Source organism: Dendrobates tinctorius, unplaced genomic scaffold, assembly GCF_039654945.1.
Source record: "Dendrobates tinctorius isolate UK_male_01 unplaced genomic scaffold, ASM3965494v1 ptg000011l, whole genome shotgun sequence".
NCBI classification, from domain to species: Eukaryota; Metazoa; Chordata; class Amphibia; order Anura; family Dendrobatidae; genus Dendrobates; species Dendrobates tinctorius.
This window is the reverse complement of record NW_027361679.1, coordinates 121,644,117-121,668,981: the sequence shown is the minus strand read 5'-3', so window position 1 is coordinate 121,668,981 and position 24,865 is coordinate 121,644,117. Positions and strand designations below refer to the sequence as shown.

The 24,865-nt window shown below is 46.1% G+C and overlaps 1 protein-coding gene across 1 annotated transcript in view; it reads right to left on the bottom strand.

Annotated features, from left to right (window-relative positions):
* GRIN3B (glutamate ionotropic receptor NMDA type subunit 3B) overlaps nucleotides 1-24,865 on the bottom strand; it is a 205,238-nt gene that overhangs the window by 67,999 nt on the left and 112,374 nt on the right. The window contains exon 6 of the mRNA XM_073547024.1: nucleotides 17,509-17,673. Coding sequence (XP_073403125.1) covers nucleotides 17,509-17,673 — 165 coding nt within the window. The remainder of the gene's footprint in view (nucleotides 1-17,508; nucleotides 17,674-24,865) is intronic.

Sequence of the window (24,865 nt, the reverse complement as noted above, 5' to 3'; positions counted from 1 at the left end):
CCAAGTTTATTTTTAATAAAAGAAAAAAATTGGTCACCTGCAACAATTAAAGCGGATTTTGAGCGTTTACTCTATTTTAATGTAACAGAAAGAATGCAAAAGTGTATGGGTGACAATCAAATTCAATCCCAAAAAATGTTTCAAAGCTTTTTTTCAGTTTTAGAGATCACAGAAATGTTCACAGACCACGTAGCAGTGTATGGCTGATAATAGGAGCCTACAAAATTTTTAAAAGCTTTTTCTCAGTTTTAGAGGTCACAGAAATGTTCACTGACCATTTAACACTGTATGGCTGACAAATGAAAGCCTACAAACATTTTTAAAAGCTTTTTTTAAGTTTTAGATATCACAGAAATGTTCACAGACCACGTAACACTGTACGGCTGACAAACTGAAGCCTGCAAAATTTTTAAAAGCATTTTTTTCAATTTTAAAGATCACACATAAGTTTACAGACTACATGACACTATATGATGGAGAAATGGAATCCTACAAAATGTTTAAAAGCTTTTTCTCAATTTTAGAGATCACAGAAATATACTCCACGCTACAGAGTAGTGTATGGCTGAGAAATGCAGCACAGGAAAATGTTGATTTTTGGGTGTGTTATGTAACAAAAAAAGGACATCAAAGCATGTAATACTTCATGGATCAAAATATATTCAATATTTTCAGCCTTCACAAAAAAAGCTAAAGCTATATATTTCTACAGACTGGATTCTGTCAGTCTCCATGCTCCTGCGACTCTCTCTCGTTCCCTAGGCAAAATGCAGATTGTATGTAATACAAACAGCAAAGCAAACATATACCCTTAGAAGGCCCCGTTAGTATGATGGCTCAGCTTCTATACCAGTATCAAGACTTCAGGCCTGTGATTCATTGTACTGTGCACACAGGCTTAGACAATCACTCTTTCTCTCCAATAGAAAGTGACACATATCTGTGTAATAGTGTCAGTGTGCCGAGCTGGGTGACGCGTGTACTTTTATAATCCCTGATGATGTCAGACGGCCAGCCAATCACAGTGATGCCACAACCAACATAGCTGCAGCATTACTGGGACTCACAGACAATCCCAGCATGCTTATTGGTTGCATAATAAGTGCCAAAGATGTGGGGATTCGAGTTTTACATTGAGCACCGCCCACTGCTCGCCAAGTAACAAGAACATCCGCGCACCGTGATTCTCGAGTAATAACCAGATAACACCGAGCACGTTCGCTCATCCTACTGAATTCACCAAACTGTGTAGGATATGAAAAAATCTGATCTTGACATTACAATATTAGATAAGATGACTGAATGGGAAAACATTTGGCAAATGAGGCTTAATGTAGATAAATGTAGAGTAATGCACGTAGGACAGAGTAATCCTATTGCTGCATATACTGTACATTAAATTGTACTATACTTGGGACTACAGAACAGTGGAAGGACTTGGGTATTCTGGTAAGCTGAGCAGCAGCACTCAATGTCAAGCAGCCGCAAATGCAAACAAGATTTTATGATGTATGAAAAGAGCTATAAAATCCCACAATCCCAATGTATTACCTCTTTACAAATCACTTGTGATTCACCTCATATGAAGTGAAGTTTACACCTTTGGACATGTTCTGTTTATTGTTTTTATTCATATGTGTATGTAGCTTTCCAATTATTCACTTTTGATTATATACAAAAATATAAAAAATGTTTCTCAAGTTGAACTACACCATGTGCCTACCCTATGAATTCTGACTCATCACACACTGTCATGTGACCTTTCTTTTGCCACGCTATTTCAGACCTCACATCTATATAAACATTGCATCACCCTTTATATGTATATGAGTTTTTATTTCCTGAAGAAGAATTGGGTTACACTTTGAAACATGTAGAAAAATAAAAGAAACCATTATTTTATAATACTTTTGGTGTCCAACATTTCTTCATGAGCTGGCAGCGCGGATATGGACCCCAAACTTTCACATACGCCCCCCCCCTCCAAGAAGTGAGTAGCGAAACAGCGCCCGTTAGGTGTGAGGGGAACACAGCCAGGAGCACTTGTCTCCTAGACTTATCCTGGTAGGTAAACTGGATTATCTATCCTAACACAGCCTTGGCTATTCATCTGGTGATTAAAGTTATATGTTCCACATAGAACTGTCCCTGGTATCCTTTCCTCCTGATATACTAAGCAAAACTGCCATGGGACTGTATCCACAAACATAGTATACAGTAACTGGATTTTTTTCACTGGGAGCTTATATCAGTGCTCACATTTGGATTCATCAAACCCTCAGCATCTAAAAAGTAGCTGTCAATTTTTGGTATCCTATCACCGTTGTTTACATATCCTTTTACCATTCCATTTTTACCTTCAACATCACCTTCTTGGCTGCTGTCCCCCCCCTTTTGGGATTTGCCTTGTCTTTTTAAATCATTTTAACCTTGAATTTGTTTTTATAATTTTGAGTCAATAAAAATCCTTTATTTTATTCAAGCTGTTAGGGATCGCTTCTTATCAAATGGGGCTGTTCCTCATTTGACATAGTTGATTTATGGATTTTGAAGTGCCGCATATCTATTGTTTTTTAGATATATCAGATTGAATACCCTGTATATGTATACAAATTTTTTATTTCCTGAAGAAGTGCGTTACACTTTGAAATACATATAAAATAAAGGTTTCTTTTATTTTTCTAATACTTCTTGCATCCAACATTTTTTCACAAGCTGGCAGCGCGGATATGGACCTCAAGCTTTTCATTTTTTATTCATACACCAGTCGTACCCATCTGAATCTGAGGTACTTGTGTTCCTGCCGTGCCTGCCTGTATCAGCTGTGCTGTCCTACTGAGTCGTTCCAGCTAACTGTCCCTCGGGGGTCAGCTGCCATGCCTTTGAGGTCTGTCCAGGAGTAGCACCTAGTGATCATCGGAAGCCAGTCTAACCCCACCATAAGGGCCTCTAGTGAAAAGTCAGGTGCTCAACTAGTCACGCCCCTTCAGGCTCTCCTCGGACCACGGCACATTGGCTCCACCACTCCCATTACTGTTTGCACAGGCCATGGAATCTGCTGGCTCTCAGGCCTCCCCTTTCTTGGACCTGAACCAGGAGGTCTTCAAGCAGATCTCCTACCTACGAACAGTAACTAACCGTCTAGGTAGCTGACTACTCCAGCAGCATCCCCACCTACTCAAACTACAACCACCTTGGCCGTTACCCATCCGCCTGCCAGTAATGTGCCATGTACTGGACCCCATCTGTTTGCCCCCACCACTATGCTGGTGACCCTGCACTTTGTCAGGGGTTTATTAATCAGTACACTCTGCACTTTGAACTCTTGGGTCATCAGTTTGTCTCAGATCAGACCAAAGTGGAATTCATCATGTCTCATCTCACTGGTGAAGCTGTGGCGTGGCTCAATCCCCTATGGGAGAGAGGGGATCCTCTTGTGTCGAACCTCCAGTCCTTTCTTGACGCCTTCCATAAGGTCTTTGACGCACCCGGCCGTATTTCCTCCACAGCATCTTCTCTCTTCCGACTGCGCTTGGGGGACCTCACAGTGGGCCAGTACGCTATTTATTTCCGTACCCTGTCATCTGAACTTGCCTGGAATAATGAGGCTCTGGTGGCATCCTTCTAGGAGGGCCTTTCTGGGCGAATCAAGGACGAGCTGGCCGATCGTGATATACCCATCTCACTGGATGACCTGGTGTCTTTGGCAACTCAGATCAACATCAGATTTCAGAAGTATTTCAAGGAGGTGACCCATGAGAGAAGACCTGTGCGGCTGGCCCTAACTTTCAAAAGCTGATCATACGGCAAGACCCAGCTTCGGCATCCTCCTTGGAGTCCATGCAAATAGACCAGGTGAATTTTGCCAAGCATAGTCAGGAGGCCCGTCAAGTCAAGGGAAGGTGCCTCAATTGTGGCACTCCGCAGCATGTAATCTGCTCTTGTCCAGAGAGTCCAGGAAACTCCAGTGCCTATGGTCAGTTGGAGAGATCACGCTGGGCGAGTATGACTCCTCTCCATCGCGGACTCTGACAGTATCCATTTCCTGTGACAACATCTATTTTGTTTAGTAGAAGCAGCAAGTGGTCTCTGTTCTTCACCCGCTTCAACTTTATTCTCCATTTCTGTCCGGCTGATAACATCAAGGTGGATACACTTTCCAGATCTTTTCTGTCTTACAACCAGGAGGAGGAGTCTCTACACGTCATTAATCCTTCAAAAATAATTTTGGGTTCCTCCATTGGATTTGTCCTTCTGGAAAGACTTACCTTGATGAACCAGATATAAATTACGTCCTGGTTACGTCCTGTTTCCTCAGGTACAGAGGAGCAACGTATGGGGACCCCCAAGCATGGGCGTTTTCTCTCCTATCTGACCTCCAGTTGCTTCAGATGGTGGAGGAATTTTTTCGGGCGCTGCGCCATATATACGACGACCCCGACAGTGTCTCCTTGGCTAAGTACACACTGCGTCAACTTCAGCAAGGAGACGGGCCGGCGGAGTAGTATTGCTTTGTGTTTTGGAGGTCGGCCACGGACACTAAGTGGAATGATCCCGCACTAAATAGCCTTTTCTGTGAGAGACTTACAGTAAGGGTGAAGGATGCTTTAGTCCTGTTTGAGACTCCAGTATTCCTTGAGTAGGCCATGTCTCTGGTGATCCGGGTTGATCGGCGTCTTCACCAGAGACATAGGGAGACACGCCTAGGTGCCGAAGGTCCGGGGCCAAGGGAAATCGGGACTGCGTCATCTGAGGAACCCATGCAAGAGGGTGTGGAAACTCACTCCGGAGAACTGTCTGTTTTTGGGTAAAAAGGGGGAGTGTGTTTTTACTGTGGTAAAAAGGGCCATTTCGTTGGCACGTGCCCTTCCCAATCTCGCAGTAATCAGCCGTTAGGAAAACTAAGAAGCCCGGGTTGCGGGGAGGTTAGCAACCCGGGTGTACTCATCACCTCCGTGGGTAGGACACAATTTTTTCTGTCAGCAAAAATTCACCTGGGTGAAATTAAGGTAGAGGTGTGTGCATTTCTTGACAGTGGATCAGGGTTTAACTTGATCGATGCTAGGTTAAGCCAGGTCCGAGGGCTCAATTCACATAAACTCTCTAGACCAATACCCATAATCGCCATCGACCCCGCCCCCTTGAGACAGGGATATCCTACTCAAGTTGTCCGAGGTTTACATCTTCAGTTAGGGGCCATGCACTGTGAGGTGATTGACTGTTATGTGCTAGAGGGTCTGCCCTCACCTGTGGTTCTTGGACTTCCTTGGCTCGCTCTGCATAATCCTGTAGTGGATTGGCAGACTCAGGAAGAGGTAAAATAGAGTGAGTATTTTCAAGGAAACTTTTTGGGTACCTGGCTTGGTAGGGTGAATACCCAGTCTGTGCCGAAATACCCATCTGATTTTGGGGATGTGTTCTTGGAGCATGGGTGCAAAGGACTCCCTCCCCATCGTTCTTATGACTGTGCTGTTAATCTTGTATTTGGTGTCAAGCTGCCTAAGAGCAGACTATGTAATATCTTTGGTCCAGAAAGGCAGGCCATGAAGGACTATATCACAGAAAGTTTGGCAAAGGGTCATATCAGACCATCCTCATCCCCCATTGCAGCGGGTTTCTTTTTTGTAAAGAAAAAAAGATGGGGGGTTACACCCATGTCGAGATTTCTGCAAACTCAATAAGATCACGTCCGGGATCCATATCCGCTGCCTCTCATTGCGGACCTCTTTAATCAGATTGTAGGAGAAAAGTGGTTTTCAAAACTGGATCTCAGGGGGGCCTATAATCTCATTCGCATTAAAGAGGGGGATGAGTGGAAAACAGCATTCAATATGCCTGAGGGACACTATGAGAACCTGGTGATGCCTTTTGGGTTAACAAACACGCCTACCGTGTTTCAGCTCTTTGTAAATTACATCTTTAGTTACCTGGTAGGCAAAATTGTGATAATCTATCTGAATCACATATTAATTTACTCACCTGATCTTGAGTCACATCAGATACATGTCAGATAGGTCTTACATACACTCAGATACAATAAATTATATGTCAAACCCGAGAAGTATATGCCCTTGGTTGAGGAGATCCCTTTCCTGGGATATGTGTTGTCATTCACCAATTTTTACAGGGATCTGGTATTGGATTGGGATCGTCCTGTGGATTTGAAGGCGTTACAAAGGTTTTTAAGTTTTGTGAATTACTATTGTAAGTTCATCAAAAACTTTTCAGTAGTAGCCGAAGCTCTATCAGATATGACTAGGAAGGGGACAGACTTCTCCAAGCGGTCCAGTCCCGCCAGGGAGGCATTCAATTCTTTGAAAAGGTGTTTTTCATCTGCGCCAATCCTAATACAGACTGACATCTCTCAGCCTTTTATCGTTGAGGTCGATGCATCTGAGGTGAGAGTGGGGATTGTGTTGTCGCAGGGTACGTCTCCTGGTAAATGGCGACCATGTGTTTATTTTTGAAAAAAATCAGTGATCTGCTGACAAAAATTATGACATCAGTAACAGGGAACTCTTGGAAATCAAGTGGGCTTTTGAAGAGTGGTGTAATTTTTTGGAGAGAGCAGTTCATCCAGTTATGGTAATTACAGATTATTATTATTATTATTATTATTATTTATTTATTTATATAGCGCCATTAATTCCATGGTGCTGTACATGGGAAGGGGGGTTACATACAAAGTTATAGATGTCGTTAACAGTAAACAAATTTACAATGACAGACTGGTAGAGAGGGGAGAGGACCCTGTCCTTGCGGACTTACATTCTATGGGATAGTGGGGAAGAGACAGAAGGTTGGGGTGCAGCAGCTCTGGTGGTGATGAGGCGGCAGAACCTGGTATATTTGTAATCAGCGAAACGTCTAACGCCTCAACAGGTAAGATGGGCATTGTTCTTTATCAGGTTTAACGGTTTAACTATTTTGTCACATATAGGCCAGGTAACAAAAACATTAAGATAGATGTCTTATCTCAGTTTTTCTGGGGGAGGAAATAATTGTGAACTGGTACCTATTCTTCAAACAGGGTTGGTTATAGCGGTGTTTCGCTCCGTTCTGGAAAGAGAGGTTGTTGACGGCCAGTGGGACGCCCCTGCTGCCTGTTCACTTGGTAAACTATTTATTCCTGTTAACATCATGATTTGGTCTTGACCAGACATCCTGGTAATAAAGCCACCACTGATCTTTTTACTTGGCATTTCTGGTGGCCAGGTGCTCACCAGGATGTCTGGGAGTATGTAGCCCCCTGCAGTGTCTGTGCGCGTTCTAAGATTAGTGATGAGCAAATTTATTCGTAAAACGATCGTCAAATATAAATTAGGGCCGAATATGGCACATTCAGATTCGTGATCGGAAACACAAGCAAAATTTTATAAAATCGGAAAAAAATCTGTAACATTCTGTAAAAGTGTGAGAAAATATTTGTGTTGCCACAAAAGTATTTTCAGCACTTTAGCAACAATAATGGTGGTGTATAATGAGCATTTGGCATGTGTTTGATGAGGGAAGGGGGTTTGCAGAACTCCAAGGCATGGCGTTCTTGTAATCCGTCATTTTGTTCTCCCATCTTTATGTGTGCACATTTCGGCTAGCCAATCAGGGTGCAGGAAATACCCAGAATGTGCTCACAAAATGGCTTGGGTCATTGGCTGCTGAAATCACGTGTCCCTCTCCATATACAGTGGGTACAGAAAGTATTCAGACCCCTTTAAATTTTTCACTGTTTGTTTCATTGCAGCCATTTGGTAAATTCAAAAAAGTTCATTTTTTTCTCATTAAGGCCTCTTTCAGACATCCGGTGTCAGGGGTCCGGCGGCCTGCGGCGAATAGCCGGGCCGCCGGATCCGGCCTGCAGCGGTGACACCGGATGTACATGCGGCCCCTGATGCGGCTTGGAGGACATTTAAAGGAGCCGCAGCACCGGGGGTCGAGAGAGCCAGCCGGAGAGAGATCGGGAGGCGAGAGAGCAGCCAGAGAGACAGCGGGGGACAAGAGAGCAGCCGAAGAGACAGCGGGGGACGAGAGAGCAGCCGAAGAGAGAGCGGGGGACCAGAGAACAGCCGAAGAGAGAGCGGGGGACGAGAGAGCAGCCAGAGAGACAGCGGGGGACGAGAGAGCAGCCAGAGAGACAGAGGGGGACGAGAGAGCCAGCCAAAGAAAGGTATGGAGCGTATGGAGAGAGAGAGAGAGAGAGAGAGAGAGTAGGGGAGGGGGAGAGAGAGAGAGAGATGCGCGCCGGGCACTTGTGGGGTTAAAACTCATAGTGCCCGGGCATGCGCAGTTGAAAAAGCCGGTCCGGCGCTGCAAAAAAACGTTGCAGCCAACGTTTTTTGCAGACGCCGGACGGCGCATGTTTGCCGTATCCGGCAAAACCCGGAGGCGCCGCATGTCCATCCGGCATGATGCGGCGATCATTATATTCTATGTGAAAAAACCGGATCCAATTCCGGATCCGGTTTACACAAATTTCGCCGCATCATGCCGGATTTAAAAAAACGGATGTGTGAAAGTAGCCTAATATACACTCTGCACCCCATCTTGACTGAAAAAAAAACAGCAATGTAGAAATTTTTGCAAATCTATTAAAAAAGAAAAACTGAAACATAACAAGGTAATAAGTATTCAGACCCTTTGCTCAGTTTTGAGTAGAAGCACCCTTTTGAACTAGTACAGTCATGAGTCTTCTTGGGAATGATGCAACAAGTTTTTCACACCTGGATTTGGGGATCCTCTGCCATTCTTCCTTGCAGATCCTCTCCAGTTCCATCAGGTAGGATGTTGAACATTTGTGGACAGCCATTTTCAGGTCTCTCCAGAGATGCTCAATTGGGTTTAGGTCAGGGCTCTGGCTGGGCCAATCAAGAATGGTCACAGAGTTGTTTTGAAGCCACGCATTTGTTATTTTTGCTGTGTGCTTACGGTCATTGTCTTGTTGGAAGGTGAACCTTTGGCTAAGTCTGAGGTCAAGATCACTCTGGAAGAGGTTTTCATCCAGGATATCTCTGTATTTGGCCGTATTCACGTTTCCTTCAATTGCAACCAGTCGTCCTGTCCCTGCAGCTGAAAACACCCCCATAGCATGATGCTGCTGTTGTAGGGTTGGGGATTTCGTCATGAACTCCTAAACATATTCCGATGTATAGTGTATGTTTATCTATAATGTTGATTCGTAGTGACGCTAAAATGTGAACATACTGTTCCTATATATGATGCATATAGGGAGAGTGCAGCATTAGTAACTGGCCACTAGATGGTGATATATTAGTGTAGATAGTATAGTGATGGAAGCAGATAGTTAATGTAGGCAGGGTTACATAGGTGAGAGGAAGGGATCTTTCTGAATTTAGGGCAGAGGGAGCTAAGCACCCATATGGCTCAGACAGGCTTAGGTGCCCATGTATGGAAAAGATACCCCGCAACGTTGAAGCACGTGCCCAGCTATCCAGGGTATAGGGGGGAAAAGATCGTATGGCAGTAGCTCCCACAGACAGAGCAGCATTACAGAGGAAGCAGAGAAACACAGGTCACAGCAGAAGTGTGCAGAAAGGTCGCTCCTAATGTGGCAGATCACCTCCTGGGCTGAATTTCTCCAGACCGGGGTGAAACGGGCAGGGTAGTGCTTTTCTGAGGTGAGGCTGAACGGGGAGGACTCTGAGGGGTCATCTGGGATGTGTCATCCTGTGCAATCATTAAGTGACTCAGGGAAGAGAGAAGGGAAAGACGAAGGGATGTGCTGTGTGAACTGAGAAAGAAAAGCCGTGTCAGAACTGGATGTGCTGTGTCCTGAAGCAATAAAAGTTGTTCAGTTAAGATTCACGCTGGACTGTATGTTTATTCCACCGAAACCTGTGGCTACAGGACCCCAGCGAGATGGAGAGGACTCTACCAGCACCGTGAGTACAGATTGTGCCATGCAGAATAAGAGGCAGCCTATTTATGTAGAGGAGGCCAGGGCATACAAAGCCAGTTAAGCTCAGCCACGACTACTACCTTGGCTGACAATGCCACTACCACGTTTCACTGTTGGGATTGTATTGGTGTCACGGGTATGTCACGGGAAAACAGGAGATGAGGAAACTGGGCTCCTGCACTGCCCCTACGACTAAAGGGGGGCCCTATCTCTCCTTAACTTGGGTGTAACCTTGAAGGTAGAGAGGTCCAAGTTACCGACCTGTGCCTATCTCCTTTTTAACCCTGTGCTAAACCCCCACCCCCCACCCCAGGAGACGTACCGCAAAGGATATAATAAAATAGAAAACAACAGAGGTTAAAGTAAACAACTGCACACAGCTAACTTAATAGACAATACAATATACTGTACGTGTGGGATAAACACAACACCAATAACAAAGTATACAACACGGTATAATTCACCAAACTCCTAGGTGAAATCACGAGTAACAACAGAAACTCCAACAGTGGACCGGTTTGCAAGAGGTAATCAAATGCTATAATCGGCACCCAGGAATGTTCTTGGCCATACTAGAAAGAAGAAAGCGTTCCCAGCAACGTCAGCCAGAAATCAAAAAGTTAACTCCTGCCAAGCTGGACATCAGTGAATGAACCAACATCGATGCCAAACCTCAGGCTCAGCAACAGAAAAGTCTAAAGGCCCCGTCACTCTAAGCGATCTGTGTGTGACAGGGATCAGCGAGCTGCCCCCCTGCCCAGCGCGCATCGCTGTGTGTGACAGCGAGAGACCAGCGATCAGCGACGCTGGACGCTGGTTGCTAATGTAAACGTCGGGTATCCAGGAGTCACGGCTCCTGGATACCCACTGTTTACCTTGGAAACCGGCATACATGCTGGTTTCCAAGGTAAACGTCGGGTATTCAGAAGTCGCGTGGCTCCTAGATACCCGATGTTTACCTTGGAAACAGTGCCACAGTCGTCCTCGTGGCTGGCGAAGACGCTGTAAAATTGCCCAAGAAGTGTCTCTACTTGGAGAAACTGGGCAGGAGCTAGGCCAGAGAGTTCGGCCCTCATTCTTTCCAGAATGACCCGACCTTTTTCTTGGGCCGAGGGTGCGGCAGCTTGTTGGATTCGTACTGTTACCGCCCAGGGGTCTTCAGGTTGCGCCGTCAGCTGGACTGCGGGGTCCGGCAGCATCTCCTCCAATGGCCTCACCAGCTTGGCCATTTCGGCACGGGGCTTCAGGGTGACATCTTGATCTTCCAGATTGACACAATGTACCAAGACAGTCCCTTCCCGCACGGTGGCCAGGAAGCGGGCCACCAGGATGCCAGGGTGCAGGCGCTCAGAGTAACATGGCTCCACCTGCACCTCCACGCCCTCCAGTGGTATCGGGGCGCGGATCGGCAGAGCCACCACCTTCTGCCCCGGAGGAAGCACAAGCCGAGGGGCCGCCGGTGCGATGACCTTGCCCAGCGCCTCACCCTCCTGACACTCCTGGAGCACTCGCGCCTCCCGCATCAGCCGCTGGAAGATCTGCTCCTGGGCCCTGCGAGAACCCCACTGACTTAGGGTCTCACGCGTGGAATCGTTGAGGAGTAGATTGCCGAACTCCCGCAGTACGTTCATGCCCAAGATGACCGGATGACGGTCGTTAGTCTCTCCTTGGGTCAGGACCACTACCCGGCGGCCGAGGGGTTTACCACATAATGTCATTTGCAGCCATACCACTCTAGTGACAGGTACAGGCAGTTGGTTTGCGGCCACTAGTCGTATCATGGGCCCCCACTGGGGCCTGGCCGCTTCCAGGAAATGCTGCCAGAAGTACGTTGCAGGCATGGTCTTCACCTGCGACCCCGTGTCCACCAGGCATCGCACCGCACGACCCTCGACTTCGGCCCATACTATTGGGCACGTAGCGACCAATTCTTCGGGACTTCCACCACCCCTTGTTGTGGCTTCTGGCTCCGAGCAGCATCCCCCATACCCGGAGTCCTCTAGTTTAATGCCTGCCGGGGTATATGCGAAGTGACCCGGTTCTCCACACTCATAGCACCGGGATGGTGAGGCTCGGCCACCCCGGGTATTACGAGGCCCCCAGGGCCCGGGATTGTAGCTGGGCCGGCCGGGCGCGGGCTCCGTTCTCTTCTTTACTTCGGCCAGCTCGCCCCGGATGCTTTTCAGCTCTTGTCTCATTTCCGCATTCCACTGGGGTTCTTCGACAACACTTATGGAAGACTCCATGCTCCAGACCTTCCCCACGGGAGCCGTCATCCCCTGCTCCTGCTCTCGCACCTGGGCCTGACTCCCCACCTCAGAGAAGGCTAAACGTGGGTTCACTCGGATCTGCTCCCACAATGCCTGTTTGATTAACGGGTCCCGGAGTCCAGTCACTAGCAGGTCACGCAGGGTAATGTCAATGTGCCCCACCCCCATTCCGTCCTTCCTTTCAATGGCGGTGTGTAACTCCTGGAGGGCGTTCATATACTGGGTGATGGTCTCCCCCTCCCCCTGCATCCGACTAAATAACCGGGTTCTCAACTCCCCCACGTCTGTTGGGTCCCCGTGGGTCTCTTCCAGATTCTGCAAGACCCTGGCGAAGGTGTTATGGTGCCCCGGGGGTCTCAACATTACCGACTTCCAGGCTTCTCCATGCAGCGCCATGAGGGCTACCTCAGCCTCTAAATCAGGGTCATGGGGTGCATGTGGAAAAGGCCCCGCATCCGTTCTGTCCAGCTCCACAACAGTGCATCGGTACCAGAAAACCGGGCAAGTTACTTAGCATAGCCCCCAGGGAGATGCTGGAGCGGGGACCCCCGTCATCAGCAGCAGCCGCAACCCCACCCTGATCAGGCGCACCGCCGTCTGCGCTCGGAGACTGCATCCTGTCGACTACGCCAAAATGTGGTGTTTTGTTATGAATGAGTCACCGTAGAAGGCAAAAACAGAAATGCTAGCTAAGTCCAGAAAACCAGAGAAGTTGGCAGCTATCGGATTGCAGACCCCTGAACCTATCAACAACAACTAGCAGTAGCCGTGGGGGTTCCTACGATGCCCTAGACCCCTCGATCACAGCCGGAGAACTGCCTAGCCTAAAGACAGAAAGGGAAATCTAAACTGCCCCAGAGCAGACCCCAAAGCAATAGGCAGCCCCCAACATATAATGACGGTGAAGCAAGAAGAAAAAACACTAACACAGATAGAAAGATAGACTAAGCAAATGATGGGACCCAAGCTAACTAGATAGGACAGGATAGGAAGGCTGCTGTCTGCAATCCGCGAAAAACCCTATCAAAATAAGAGCCAACAGATTGACAGGGCAAAAGGCCCTGAAGACGCTAGGCTTCAAAAAGACTATATCAGTACTCAGGTATTTTCTGAAGACAGAGCAAACCGACAAAAAGGAATTCAGCTCACCCCAGCAGGGAATGGCAGAATCCAGAAAAGCAAGGCAAACTAAAACCAAAACACAAATGCAAAAAGGCAAAGCAGAAAACTTAGCTTTTGAGGAGAAGGAATCAGACTGGTCTCCTAGAATTCCACAGAGAAATCACCAGCGAGGCAGAAGGGCGTCGGCTGCCTTATATCCAGTCAGAGATCCCCGTCGCCCAGTCATCCTCTCCCAGCTCAGCCTCACTACCTTCCTTCACCAGAAGAGGGAGTTCATAAGACCTCAATGGTAAAGGGGAAAATGAACTCATAACAGTGTTTGCAGGTACGCAGGATGCAGCGTCGAGTTACGAGGCAACTACGGTGCTTTTAAAGATTCGCTTATGGGACTTCCCTCAGTCACGGCCTGATCACCGAAACAGGGGTAACACAGGTTGCCCACGCAGGGGCTCTAAACAAGCAAACACGGTAATGTAGAACACGACTACTCCCGGCAATGGCCGGTCACTATAGGGCCGCGGTGTGGCTGACTACGGGTCCTTAAGTCTAGAGTCTACTTAGCTGTCACGACATCCCTCGCCGTTCTGGCTGCTGGCCTTTTGACGGAAGAGTTGCCGGGCCAAGTTGTTAAGGCGCTGTTGGAGTCTTCGCGCTCGCTGGCGCACTGAGGCCTTTGGAATCCCACGGGCCCCGGCGAAGTCCTGGGACAAGTAGGCCGCAGCCCCCGGAGCCTGGCAGGTGGCAGGGGTGTACGGTGGCGAGTGACAGGCCACCTGCGCAGCTAACGGCTGCGACGGGGAGTCCATGGTCAGGAGTGGCCCGGCCCCTGATGCAGCCTGGAGCAGGACAGTGGTGGCTGCTGACGGCGTGGTGCTGGTCGCGGCCACTGGTGTGCGCAGGGTGGCTGCAGGTGACTGAGCACGGGCTGCGGATCCGAGCTCAGGGGAAGCGACCGCCACAGCCGTGGGCAGAGGGGAGATAACAGCGGCCGTGAGCTGTGCTGGGGCCGCAGTGGCCACGGGCTGTGGAGAGGCAGCAAGTCTGGGACGATTTGCTGGATACCGTCCCCCTGGAGTCCTCAGTCGGAGTCCTCCCTGGCGCTGGTCAGTCACTCTGGTTGGCAGTCGCTCCCACTCTCTCCAATTCTCTCTGTCCCAGTCTGCTGACTCATCGTCTGGGGAATTCCCCGCCCCCTTTATTCTGGTCCCTCCCCTAGCTCTCCTGTCTGTCACAAGGGTGCGTGGCTGAATACTGTCCCCCGGGGACAGTTTCCCCCGGAACCTGGATGACGGCTCCATTGGTTCCGGCCCAGGCATCTGACAGGGGGGCCGCTCCTCCCACACTGGCACTGAGTGATAGTTTTCCACCACAAATAGCATTTTGCATTTAGCCCAAAAAGTTCTACTTCAATAATAAATAATAATAATCTTTATTTTTATATAGCGCTAACATATTCCGCAGTGCTTTACAGTTTGCACACATTATCATCACTGTCCCCAATGGAGCTCACAATCTAAATTCCCTATCAGTATGTCTTTTGGAATGTGGGAGGAAACCCACGCAAACAATAGGAGACCAAACAAACTCCTTGCAGATATTGTCATGGGTGGGATTCAAATCCAAGACTGCATAGCTGTTCCGCCGCTGGAAAAAAAGTTCCTTTGTCCGTCTACTCCAGCCGGCGGATGCTAAAATTCAAACGGATCCATCAAAAAACGGATGCATCGGATGACCATCAGTCATAATCCACCGCTAATGCAAGTCTATGGGGAAAAAAAACGGATCCGCCAAAAAATGGCAGATCCGCTTTCTTACAAAAACGGCAGATTTTGACTGACAAGTGTGAAAGAGGCCTTAAAGAGAATCTGTCAGCAGAATTTTACCCCCAAAGTACATGTGCATGTAGCGCTTTCAAAAACAACACTTTTTTCTAGACAGTCTTTCCTCTGTTACTGATAAATCAGCTTTTGAATTGACATGCAAATGAAGAGCTATTTGTAGATCTTACACCTCTGTCACTCCAGCTCTATTCCCCGCCTAGAATTGCCTCGTCTTGCTTGACTGATGGTTATAGTACCTGAAATCACACAGCACAGCGGCTGTCAGGGGGTTCGTGCTTTGGTGTGGAATACAGTGGGTACGGAAAGTATTCAGACCCCTTTAAATTTTTCTCTTTGCTTCATTGTAGCTATTTGGTAAATTCAAAAATGTTCCTTTTTTTTGTCATTAATGCACCCCATTTTGACTGAAAAAAATAGAAATGTAGAAATGTTTGCAAATTTATTAAAAAAGAAAAACTGAAATATCACATGGTCATAAGTATTCAGACCCTTTGCTCAGACACTCATATTTAAGTCACATGCTGTCCATTTCCTTGTAATCCTCCTTGAGATGGTTCTACACCTTCATTGGAGTCCAGCTATGTTCAATTAAACTGATAGGACTTGATTTGTAAAGGCATATACCTGTCTATATAAGACCTCACAGCTCACAGTGCATGTCAGACCAAATGAAAATCATAAGGTCAAAGGAACAGACCAAGGAGCTCAGAGACAGAATTGTGGTAAGTCACAGATCTGGCCAAGGCTACAAAAGAATTTCTGCAGTACTCAAGGTTCCTAAGAGCACAGTGGCCTCCATAATCCTTAAATGCCAGAAGCTTTTCTAAACCTGGCTGTCTAGCCAAACTGAGCAATCGTGGGAGAAGAGCCTTGGTGAGAGATGTAAAGAAGAACCCCAAGATCTTTGTGGCTGAGCTCCATAGATGCAGTAGAGAGATGGGAGAAAGTTCCACAAAGTCAACTATCACTGCAGCCCTCCACCAGTTGCGCCTTTATGGCAGAGTGGCCCAACGGAAGTCTCTCCTCAGTGCAAGACATATGAAAGCCTGCATAGAGTTTGATAAAAAACACATGAATGTCTCCCAGACTATGAGAAATAAGATTCTCTGGTCTGATGAGACGATGATAGAACTTTCTGGTGATAATTCTAAGAAGTATGTGTGGAGAAAACCAGGCACTGCTCATCACATGCCCAATACAATCCCAACAGTGAAAGATGGTGGTGGCAGCATCATGCTATGGGGGTGTTTTTCAGCTTCAGTGACAGGACAACTGGTTACAATTGATGGAAGCATGAATGCGGCCAAGTACAGAGATATCCTGGATGAAAACCTCTTCCAGAGTGATCTGGACCTCAGACTTGGCTGAAAGTTTACCTTACAACAAGACAATGACCCTAAGCACACAGCAAAAATAACAAATGCATGGCTTCAGAACAATTCTGCGGCCATTCTTAACTGGTCCAGCCAGAGCCCTGACCTGAACCCAATTGAGCATCTCTGTAGAGACCTGAAAATGGCTGTCCACTAACGTTGACCATCCAACCTGACGGAACTAGAGAGGATCTGCAAGGAAGAATGGCAGAGGATTCCTAAATCCAGGTGTGAAAAACGTGTTGCATCATTCCCAAGAAGACTCATGACTGTACAAGCTCAAAAGGGTGCTTCTACTCAGTACTGAGCAAAGGGTCTGAATACTTATGACCATGTGATATTTCAGTTTTAATAAATTTGCAAAAATTTCTACATTTCTGTTTGGGGGTGCAGAGTGTACATTAATGAAAAAAAAATTAACTTTCTTGTATTTATTTACCAAATGGCTGCAATAAAACAAAGAGTGAAAAATTTAAAGGTGTTTGAATTACTTTCCATACCCACTGTAGAGCTGCCACTGTAGAGCTGGAATGACAGAGGCTTCAGATCTACCAATAGCTCTTCAGACTCATTTGCATATTAATTCAAAAGCTGATTTCTCTGTAACAAAGGAATGGACTGTCCAGATAATGGTACAGCTGGACTTGTTTTTGAAAGAGCTGCATGTGCATACAGTGAAATCCTGCTGACAGATTTTTAAGTGTAAACTAAATTAAATTCACCTAGTCATTTGTGTATGAACTTATTCAATTCACGTGTATAGAATTTGCAGAATGCTGTTGAAAGTTGTTTGCAGCCACGGCGTACGTTTTGCCGCATATTTAGTTAATGCAATAGATAGTTCTGCCCAAGATCTAGATTTTCTGATTTGGATAACATGCAGTTTTTTGACACATCCTTTTAAATGTATGATCCCCCTTAAGGGAATTTAAACACTTTTTAAATCCATGAATATTTTTTTATAATTTATACCAGGTTTCACAACTTACCTGACTAGTATGAAGCCAGTATTTGAATCTACGTCTTCTCCTAATGCGAGGCAAGATCAAGTAATAGACAATCCTTTCTCCTAATGATGTGAGGAGCGAACCACAAAACCCGATACAGAGGAGGACAAAGAGTCCAGAAAAATGGTAGATTCCCATCTGGAGTGTCTATAGGATACAAAAAAAACTGTAATTGTATATTTATTTGAGATATAAAACATTATAAATTACTTTCTCCTCAGATCACACATTGTCTGCCATTATCTTCAATGCAGATCTGGGGTCCTGAGTTCAAATCCCACCACAGACAACATCTGTAACGTGCTTGTACATTCTACAGGTACATCTCAAAATATTAGAGTATCATCAAAAAGTTAATTTATTTCAGTTCTTCAATACAAAAAGTGAAACATATATTAGATAGAGTCATTACAAACAGAGTGATCTATTTCATGTGTTTATTTCTGTTAATGCTGATGATTATGGCTTACAGCAATAAAAACCCAAAAGTCATTATCTCAGTAAATTAGAATACTTTATAACACCAGCTTGATAAAATGATTTTAAAATCCAAAATGTTAGCCTTCTGAAATATATATTCAGTAAATGCACTCAGTACTTGGTTGGGGCTCCTTTGGCATCAATTACTGCATCAATGTGGCATGGCATGGAGGCGATCAGCCTGTGGCACTGCTGAGGTGTTATGGAAGCCCAGGTTGCTTTGATAGCAGCCTTCAGCTCATCTGCATTGTTGGGTCTGGTGTCTCTCATCTTCTTCTTGACAATACCCATAGATTCTCTATGAGGTTAAGTTCAGGCGACTTTTCTGGCCAATCAAGCACAGTGATACTGTTGTTTTTGATCCAGGTATTGGTACTTTTGGTGGTGTGGACAGGTGCCATGTCCTGCTGGAGAATGACATTTCCATCTCCAAAAAGCTAGTCTGCAGAGGGAAGCATGAAGTGCTCTAAAATTTCCTGGTAGACCGATGCACTGATTTTGGTCTTGCTAAAAGACAGGAAACCTACACCAGCAGATGACATGGCTCCCCAAACCATCACTGATTGTGGAAACTACAGCCTACAAACAGGAGAGTGGTAGGGCAGGGAGACCATTGTTTCCTGCTCTATCGCAACATTTAATTGCATTAACAGTTAAGACTCATGGTCGCTCCGATTGATCCTTACTATGTGAGTGCCTCTCTACTAGCTACGCTACTGGGTCTAAATCATCATAAATGATCATATCCAGTAGCCCAATGCAATGTGCCTCATGCATTATTCACCCCCCTCTTTTAACTCTTGTACAACGATGAGGCAAAAGATTTCAATACAAGTCAACATGTCATTCTGCTGATGTTCAAATATATTTTATTGGGCCTCTCATAATTCTCTCCTGAATGTTTGCCATAATAACTAGTGTCTGAACACATGGTTGTCTATTTTTTTCGCAATGGTCACAGATCCAGTGTTGGTCTACTTTCACACTAAATCATGTATACTGCTATTTTGCTAGAACGTGAAACAAGCAAAATAGTCCTGCGTGATAGCCTGTGCAAACATAGGCCTCAACTTTCACTATTCTGGTGTATCGAATACGGCACGTTGCACGCATTCACACACAACTTTACTGCCCTCTACAAGTAGTGCCTCCCTCCTGGCATGGAAGTGTATTTCTTAAACATTACAGCTGAAAAGTAAATTGAGCTCTTATTGTTTCTATTACCAACAAAGAGCACTTTACTATTAGACAGTTTTATTGAAAGAGGTGACATGTTTTTTCTTGCCCATCATCATCGCTGTCCCCATTGGTGCTCACAATCCCTATTAGTATATCTTTGAAGTGTGGAGGGAAACCCATGCAAACACAGATACAGGTGCATCTCACAAAATTAGAATATCATCAAAAAGTTAACTTATTTCAGTTCTTCAATAAAAAAAAGTGAAACTCGTATATTAGAGTCATTACAAACAGTGATTTATTATATTAAATAGTGATCACCTAGTGGTGATTTATTTTTATAATACTCCCCTCTGTCTTTCTACAGACTTGTAAATCATTCTGCTGTTTTTCTGAGAGGTGAGGGATGTGTTTTTTTGTGAGGCAAGGGCAGGGTGAGGGCACACAGAATGAGCAGAGGCTGCTCCACCAAACGGAGGACAGATTACATGCTCACTGTGCATAGGGAAGACTCAAGGCAGCGCTGAAGAGGAAAAAGCTCCTCTACCAATGAGCCACAGCCCACAAGAATATAGATAGGAGATTTTTAATCTTGACTTCTATTGCATGCAATTGTAAGGAGATGACCGGTTCCCTCAGTTGCGTCCCCTCCTTCTGCTGTGTGACCCCCGGGGAACTGCTTATGTACATAAGTTATGTACCTGTAATGTCTTATGTGTGTCCTATGTCTTGCAATGTACTGTATTATATTGTGGATGTACCCCTTTAAATGTATGAGAGTTTGGGCAAGAAATGGTTAATATGAGGGGTTGGGTCAGCAGCAGCAGAAAGAGAAAGCTGCTGTTTCCCTCCAGTTCTGTCTGGATCCTTGACAGGCGCAGACGTGTCAGACAGACGGGGCACTGCCAGATGCTCAGATGGGAGAGGTCTGTTGCCCTGGACTAAAGAAGGCCACGGACTAAAGAGGACTTCCATACAGGCTCTCTGGACTATAGAGGGGCCTGCGCTGAAGGGGTCTCATGCGCCCAGATACCAGCGGATTGGACGACTGGGAATCTCGGCTGCTGCAGTAGTGGGTGCGACTGCAGCTCATTTCAGGAAAAGAACAGTATATCCAGTTTTTGGAATTATCGTTCATTCTTCATCACCTATTTTCAATAAAAGTTATGTTTTCCTTGTTGGAACACAGCTACATCTCTGGACTTTTAATCGCCTGGACTGCTGTGACAAAAGGAGAGAAGGTAACTTTGTTTGGGGGAAAAGCCTATTCCATCTCATATCACATGTACAAGGGGCCTGTGTATATAAAGACTGTGTTTAGTGGGTGAGCTCGGTCAGGACTACTACCCCGATGCCCCTAGTATTACACTTGGCGTAGTGGCAGCAGGATGAACCCCCGCAGCCTAAAGACCTATGAATCTGAAATGTGTGATGTGCTGCCTGAATTGTAAGAAATGGATCTGACGGCTGACAGCGAATCTCAATTTTATGACTGTGAATTTGGGACTTGTGCTTTGTTGCTCGCCGTTATAGTATTGCAGGCGGATGATAGAGACTTTGAGCAATGGACTGCTGCAAAAGAAGTAAAGATTGCGGATGTTGCTGATTTACTAATGGCGCCGACCGCTATGGCTGCCGTTGACAGGAAAAATGGGGAAATTGCCACCTTTTGGGTGTGCCATGCAGAGAATTTGGCACCAAGAGAAAATAGGCCACACCCCATTGTGATGAATGCCCGCCCTAACTGGGTGCGGGTGAAGACAGAGCTCCTGCTCCTACAGTTGAATTTAGAGAAATGGGTGGAGCAGCAGTAAGTGACCACACCCACAAATTGGTGGGACCAGGAAAGTCAGACTATCTGGCACTGGATGAGGCACCACTATCTGCTGACAGAGAGAGACATAACATGTCACACCTTGGCGGTATGGGCTGCCAAAACTGGAGGCAATCCAAGGTCCGGGTGGAGGTGGGCCTGCAGTACGAGGCCTGGTGGACAGAGCACTTATCCCAACAGCCGCCACTGCTACCCACAGAGGTCGAGGACTATGAGGAGGAAGGACCAGCAATACCCGCAGGTGAACAGGAGATTCTGGAGGCAGTCCTGCGAGGCATTGTGTCAGCTGCAATTGCTGGACCTAGTGGCTGTGCCAGTCGGCTAACATCGTGCGCGGCGGTAAGTATAAACTCCCCATTGGACTGTCCTGTCATCTCAGTGGCCACATACCTGCTTCCCTTGTTCCACGGTCCTTCTCGGAGCTGTCCCGTGAGTCCTCGCTATTGGCTTCAGCATTACTGCCCCAGCGCTTCCTCATGCCGCGCCCGATGTGGCTGACACCCGTGGCGAAAGTGTGGAGTAGCCTCATGTGGCAACGGAGGAGCCCTATGTGCGTACGGAAGCCAAGGTCTATTTGAATGTCAAGTCCCTCATGTTCCGTGGTCCTCTTCAGCAGGGGGACTATGTAGATTTTATCAGTGAGCAAGGAACTCCAGGGCCCTATGCAGTGGCCATAAGAATGCCCTCTGACTTTGACACAAGTCCTCCACAGGAGACCCCACAGGTGGAACAGTCGGCTGCTGCGGCCACAGTTGTCCCGGCTGCACAAGAGGAAGCGGTGCCTCGGAGCAGTGAAGTGGTCGCAGAGGTGTTTACAGAGCCAGAGGCTCAAGGAGCTACAGGACCACCACTGGAGGGAGTGTGAAGCCAGAAGAATAGTGGGGACTCCTCCTCCAGTGGGTCCTCATCCAATGTGTATGTGGTAGTGCAGAGCCTCCATGCGGCCCACTATGCGACACAGCAGTCCTGACTGATGCGGTCCCTTTAAGGAAGTGATGTTAATAGGTGTCGGTTGCACCCCAGCTGTTCTTAAAGACTGTTCTGCATCCACAAGAGGGCAGTTAGCCCTGCAAGGTGCATGAAGGACAATGGCGCCTGATGTGGCGCCATGTTAATGGCCACAATTGTTTGTTTTCCTCCCAGTTTTGTTTGCGAGTTTTACTGGAATTTCATGAGTTTGTCTTAAGTGGTCATCCTGGGGTTACTGCTAGATGGAAAGCCTTTGCTAGACTTTTTTAGTGGCTGTACATGCAGAATGATATTAAAGATTTTGAATCTTGGGGTGTGGCCTAGGTACAAACAGGAGAGGTCGCAACTTGCATGAGTTCCCCTGCTTGCACAGGGAGTAAGAAACCTGCTGTGACACTTGCAGTGGAGCAGAGCAGAAGTGGATGACCAACCTCCCTGCAGGAGAAACTAAACCTGGAAGATGTTCCTGGTCTGCGCGGACGGGTGAGCAGAGATCCGGGAGTGGAGGGGAGTCGGTGCTGCATCTATTCATTGCAGAGGAGAGGGCATGGACTGTGACTGAACACAGGAGAGGAGGTAGGGGACTCCCAAGCTACAGGAGTTGCATAGTAACCTTTGGGGAAAGTCCCCTCAGCCTGTTTAAGGATAACACAGGCAATCTGTAAACTTCCAATGTCACCTCCTTTTCAGCATCTATTATCATGTTTTATTTTTAGTGCTGGTGGAGGCACATCTTCCATACCTGTTTTGGTGCCAAAATCCACCATTTTGTAAAACACTGGAAGTGACAGCTGCACTGCTCCCTGCAGCCTCCCTGCCCCACTGCTCTATCTTACTGCCTATTCTAAACCTGGGTCAACATGTTTTAGCACTAAAACTCCACAGTGCTCTTCAAAGTCTTTACTTCAACAAAGCATTAGTTTTGCTACTTTGCTAAATTTTGGTGCCATTTTCTGCCATTTTGAGAGGAAGCATATTTTTGAAACAGGCGTAAACAGAAATTTCCTCTGTTCACAGCAGGGGTCACAACTGATAACACATCAAAGAGACTATAAGTGTAGATCTTACACACTGGAAATCAATCTTATATGATTCATATTGATATACTGGCAAAAATCAATCATTTACTGTGTTGGATCAGTTTTTCCTCTCAACCAATTCAACTACAAAGATAACACTGCCACCTTCTGTTTTTTTTTTATGGAGCTGTAATCTCACTACAATATTGATCCATAAAAACAGCGGATCGTATTCACCAAAACTAACATTATAATCAATAAGACATTATTGCTCATTCGGCCAGCATCTACAAAACTATGTATATTAAAGATTCTCATCCCTTACAACCCAATTACAGAGACAGTAAATCTCATAGAATCATAGAGTTGGAAGGGACCTCCTGGGCCATCTGGTCCAACCCCCTGCTCAAAGCAGGATTCGCTAAATCATCCCAGACAGATGTCTGTCCAGCCTCTGTTTGAAGACTTCCATTGAAGGAAAACTCACCACTTCTCGTGGCAGCCTGTTCCACTCATTGATCACTCTAAATGTCAAAGTTTTTTCTAATATCTAATCTGTGTCTCCTCCCATTCAGTTTCATCCCATTGCTTCTAGTCTTTCCTTGTGCAAATGAGAATAAAGATGATCCTTCTACAATGTGACAGCCCTTTAGATATTTGTAGACAGCTATTAAGTCTCCTCTCAGTCTTCTCTTCTGCAAGCTAAACATTCCCAAATCCTGCAGCCTTTCCTCATAAGACAGGGTTTGCAGACCGGTCACCATTCTGGTCGCTCTTTTCTGAACTTGCTTCAGTTTGTTGATTTCTTTTTTAAAATGCGGCGCCCAAAACTGGACACAGTATTCCAGATGAGGTCTGACCAAAGAGGAGTAGAGGGCAATAATGACTTCACATGATCTAGACTGTATGCTTCTGTTTAATACATCCTAGAATTGCATTTGCCTTTTTTGCTGCTGCATCACAATATTGACTCATATTCAGTCTGTCATCTATTAGTATACCCAAGTCTTTTTCACATGTGCTGTTGCTTATCCCTATTCCTCCCATTCTGTATATGCTTTTTTCATTTTCATTGCCCAGATGTAGTACTTTGCATTTTTCCCTGTTAAAACCATTCTGTTAATTGCTGCCCACTGCTCCAGTTTATTTATATCTTTTTGAATCCTCTCTCTCTCTTCTCTAGTATTAGCTATCCCTCCTAGCTTTGTGTCATCAGCAAATTTAATCAGTTTACCCTCAATTCCTTCATCTAAATTGTTGATAAAGATGTTGAACAATACAGGGCCCAGGACAGAGCCCTGTGGTACCCCACTTGAGACATTCTTCCAACTGGATGTGCAGCCATTTACAACCACTATTTGGGTCCGATCACTAAGCCAGTTATGAATCCACCTAACAGTTGCCTTGTCCATTCCTTACATAGTCATTTTTTCTTTTCCAACAGTTTATTGGGTTTTTAAATTTAAAGTGTAGGGAGGGACGGAGAAGGAAGGGCAGGGAGGGGGGGAAGGAACGAGGAAAGAGGGAAGGAAAGGGGAAGGAGAACTCAAAACAGAACATACATAACAAAACATATAGTTAAAGGCTAGCAACATTTTAGCCTGAAAAACAAGGGAATCATCCCTTGACAAATAGCAGTATCATAAAGTCATAAAGATACACGGATCAGAAGAGACATATAGTCATTTTTTCAATAAGGATTGTGTGAGATACTTTGTCAAATGCTTTGCTGAAGTCAAGATATACTATATCTACAGTATTTCCCTGATCCACCCAATCAGTGATTCCGTCATAGAAGGAAATTAAGTTAGTCTGACATGACTTATTAGTTACAACCCCATGCTGACTCTGTTTAATC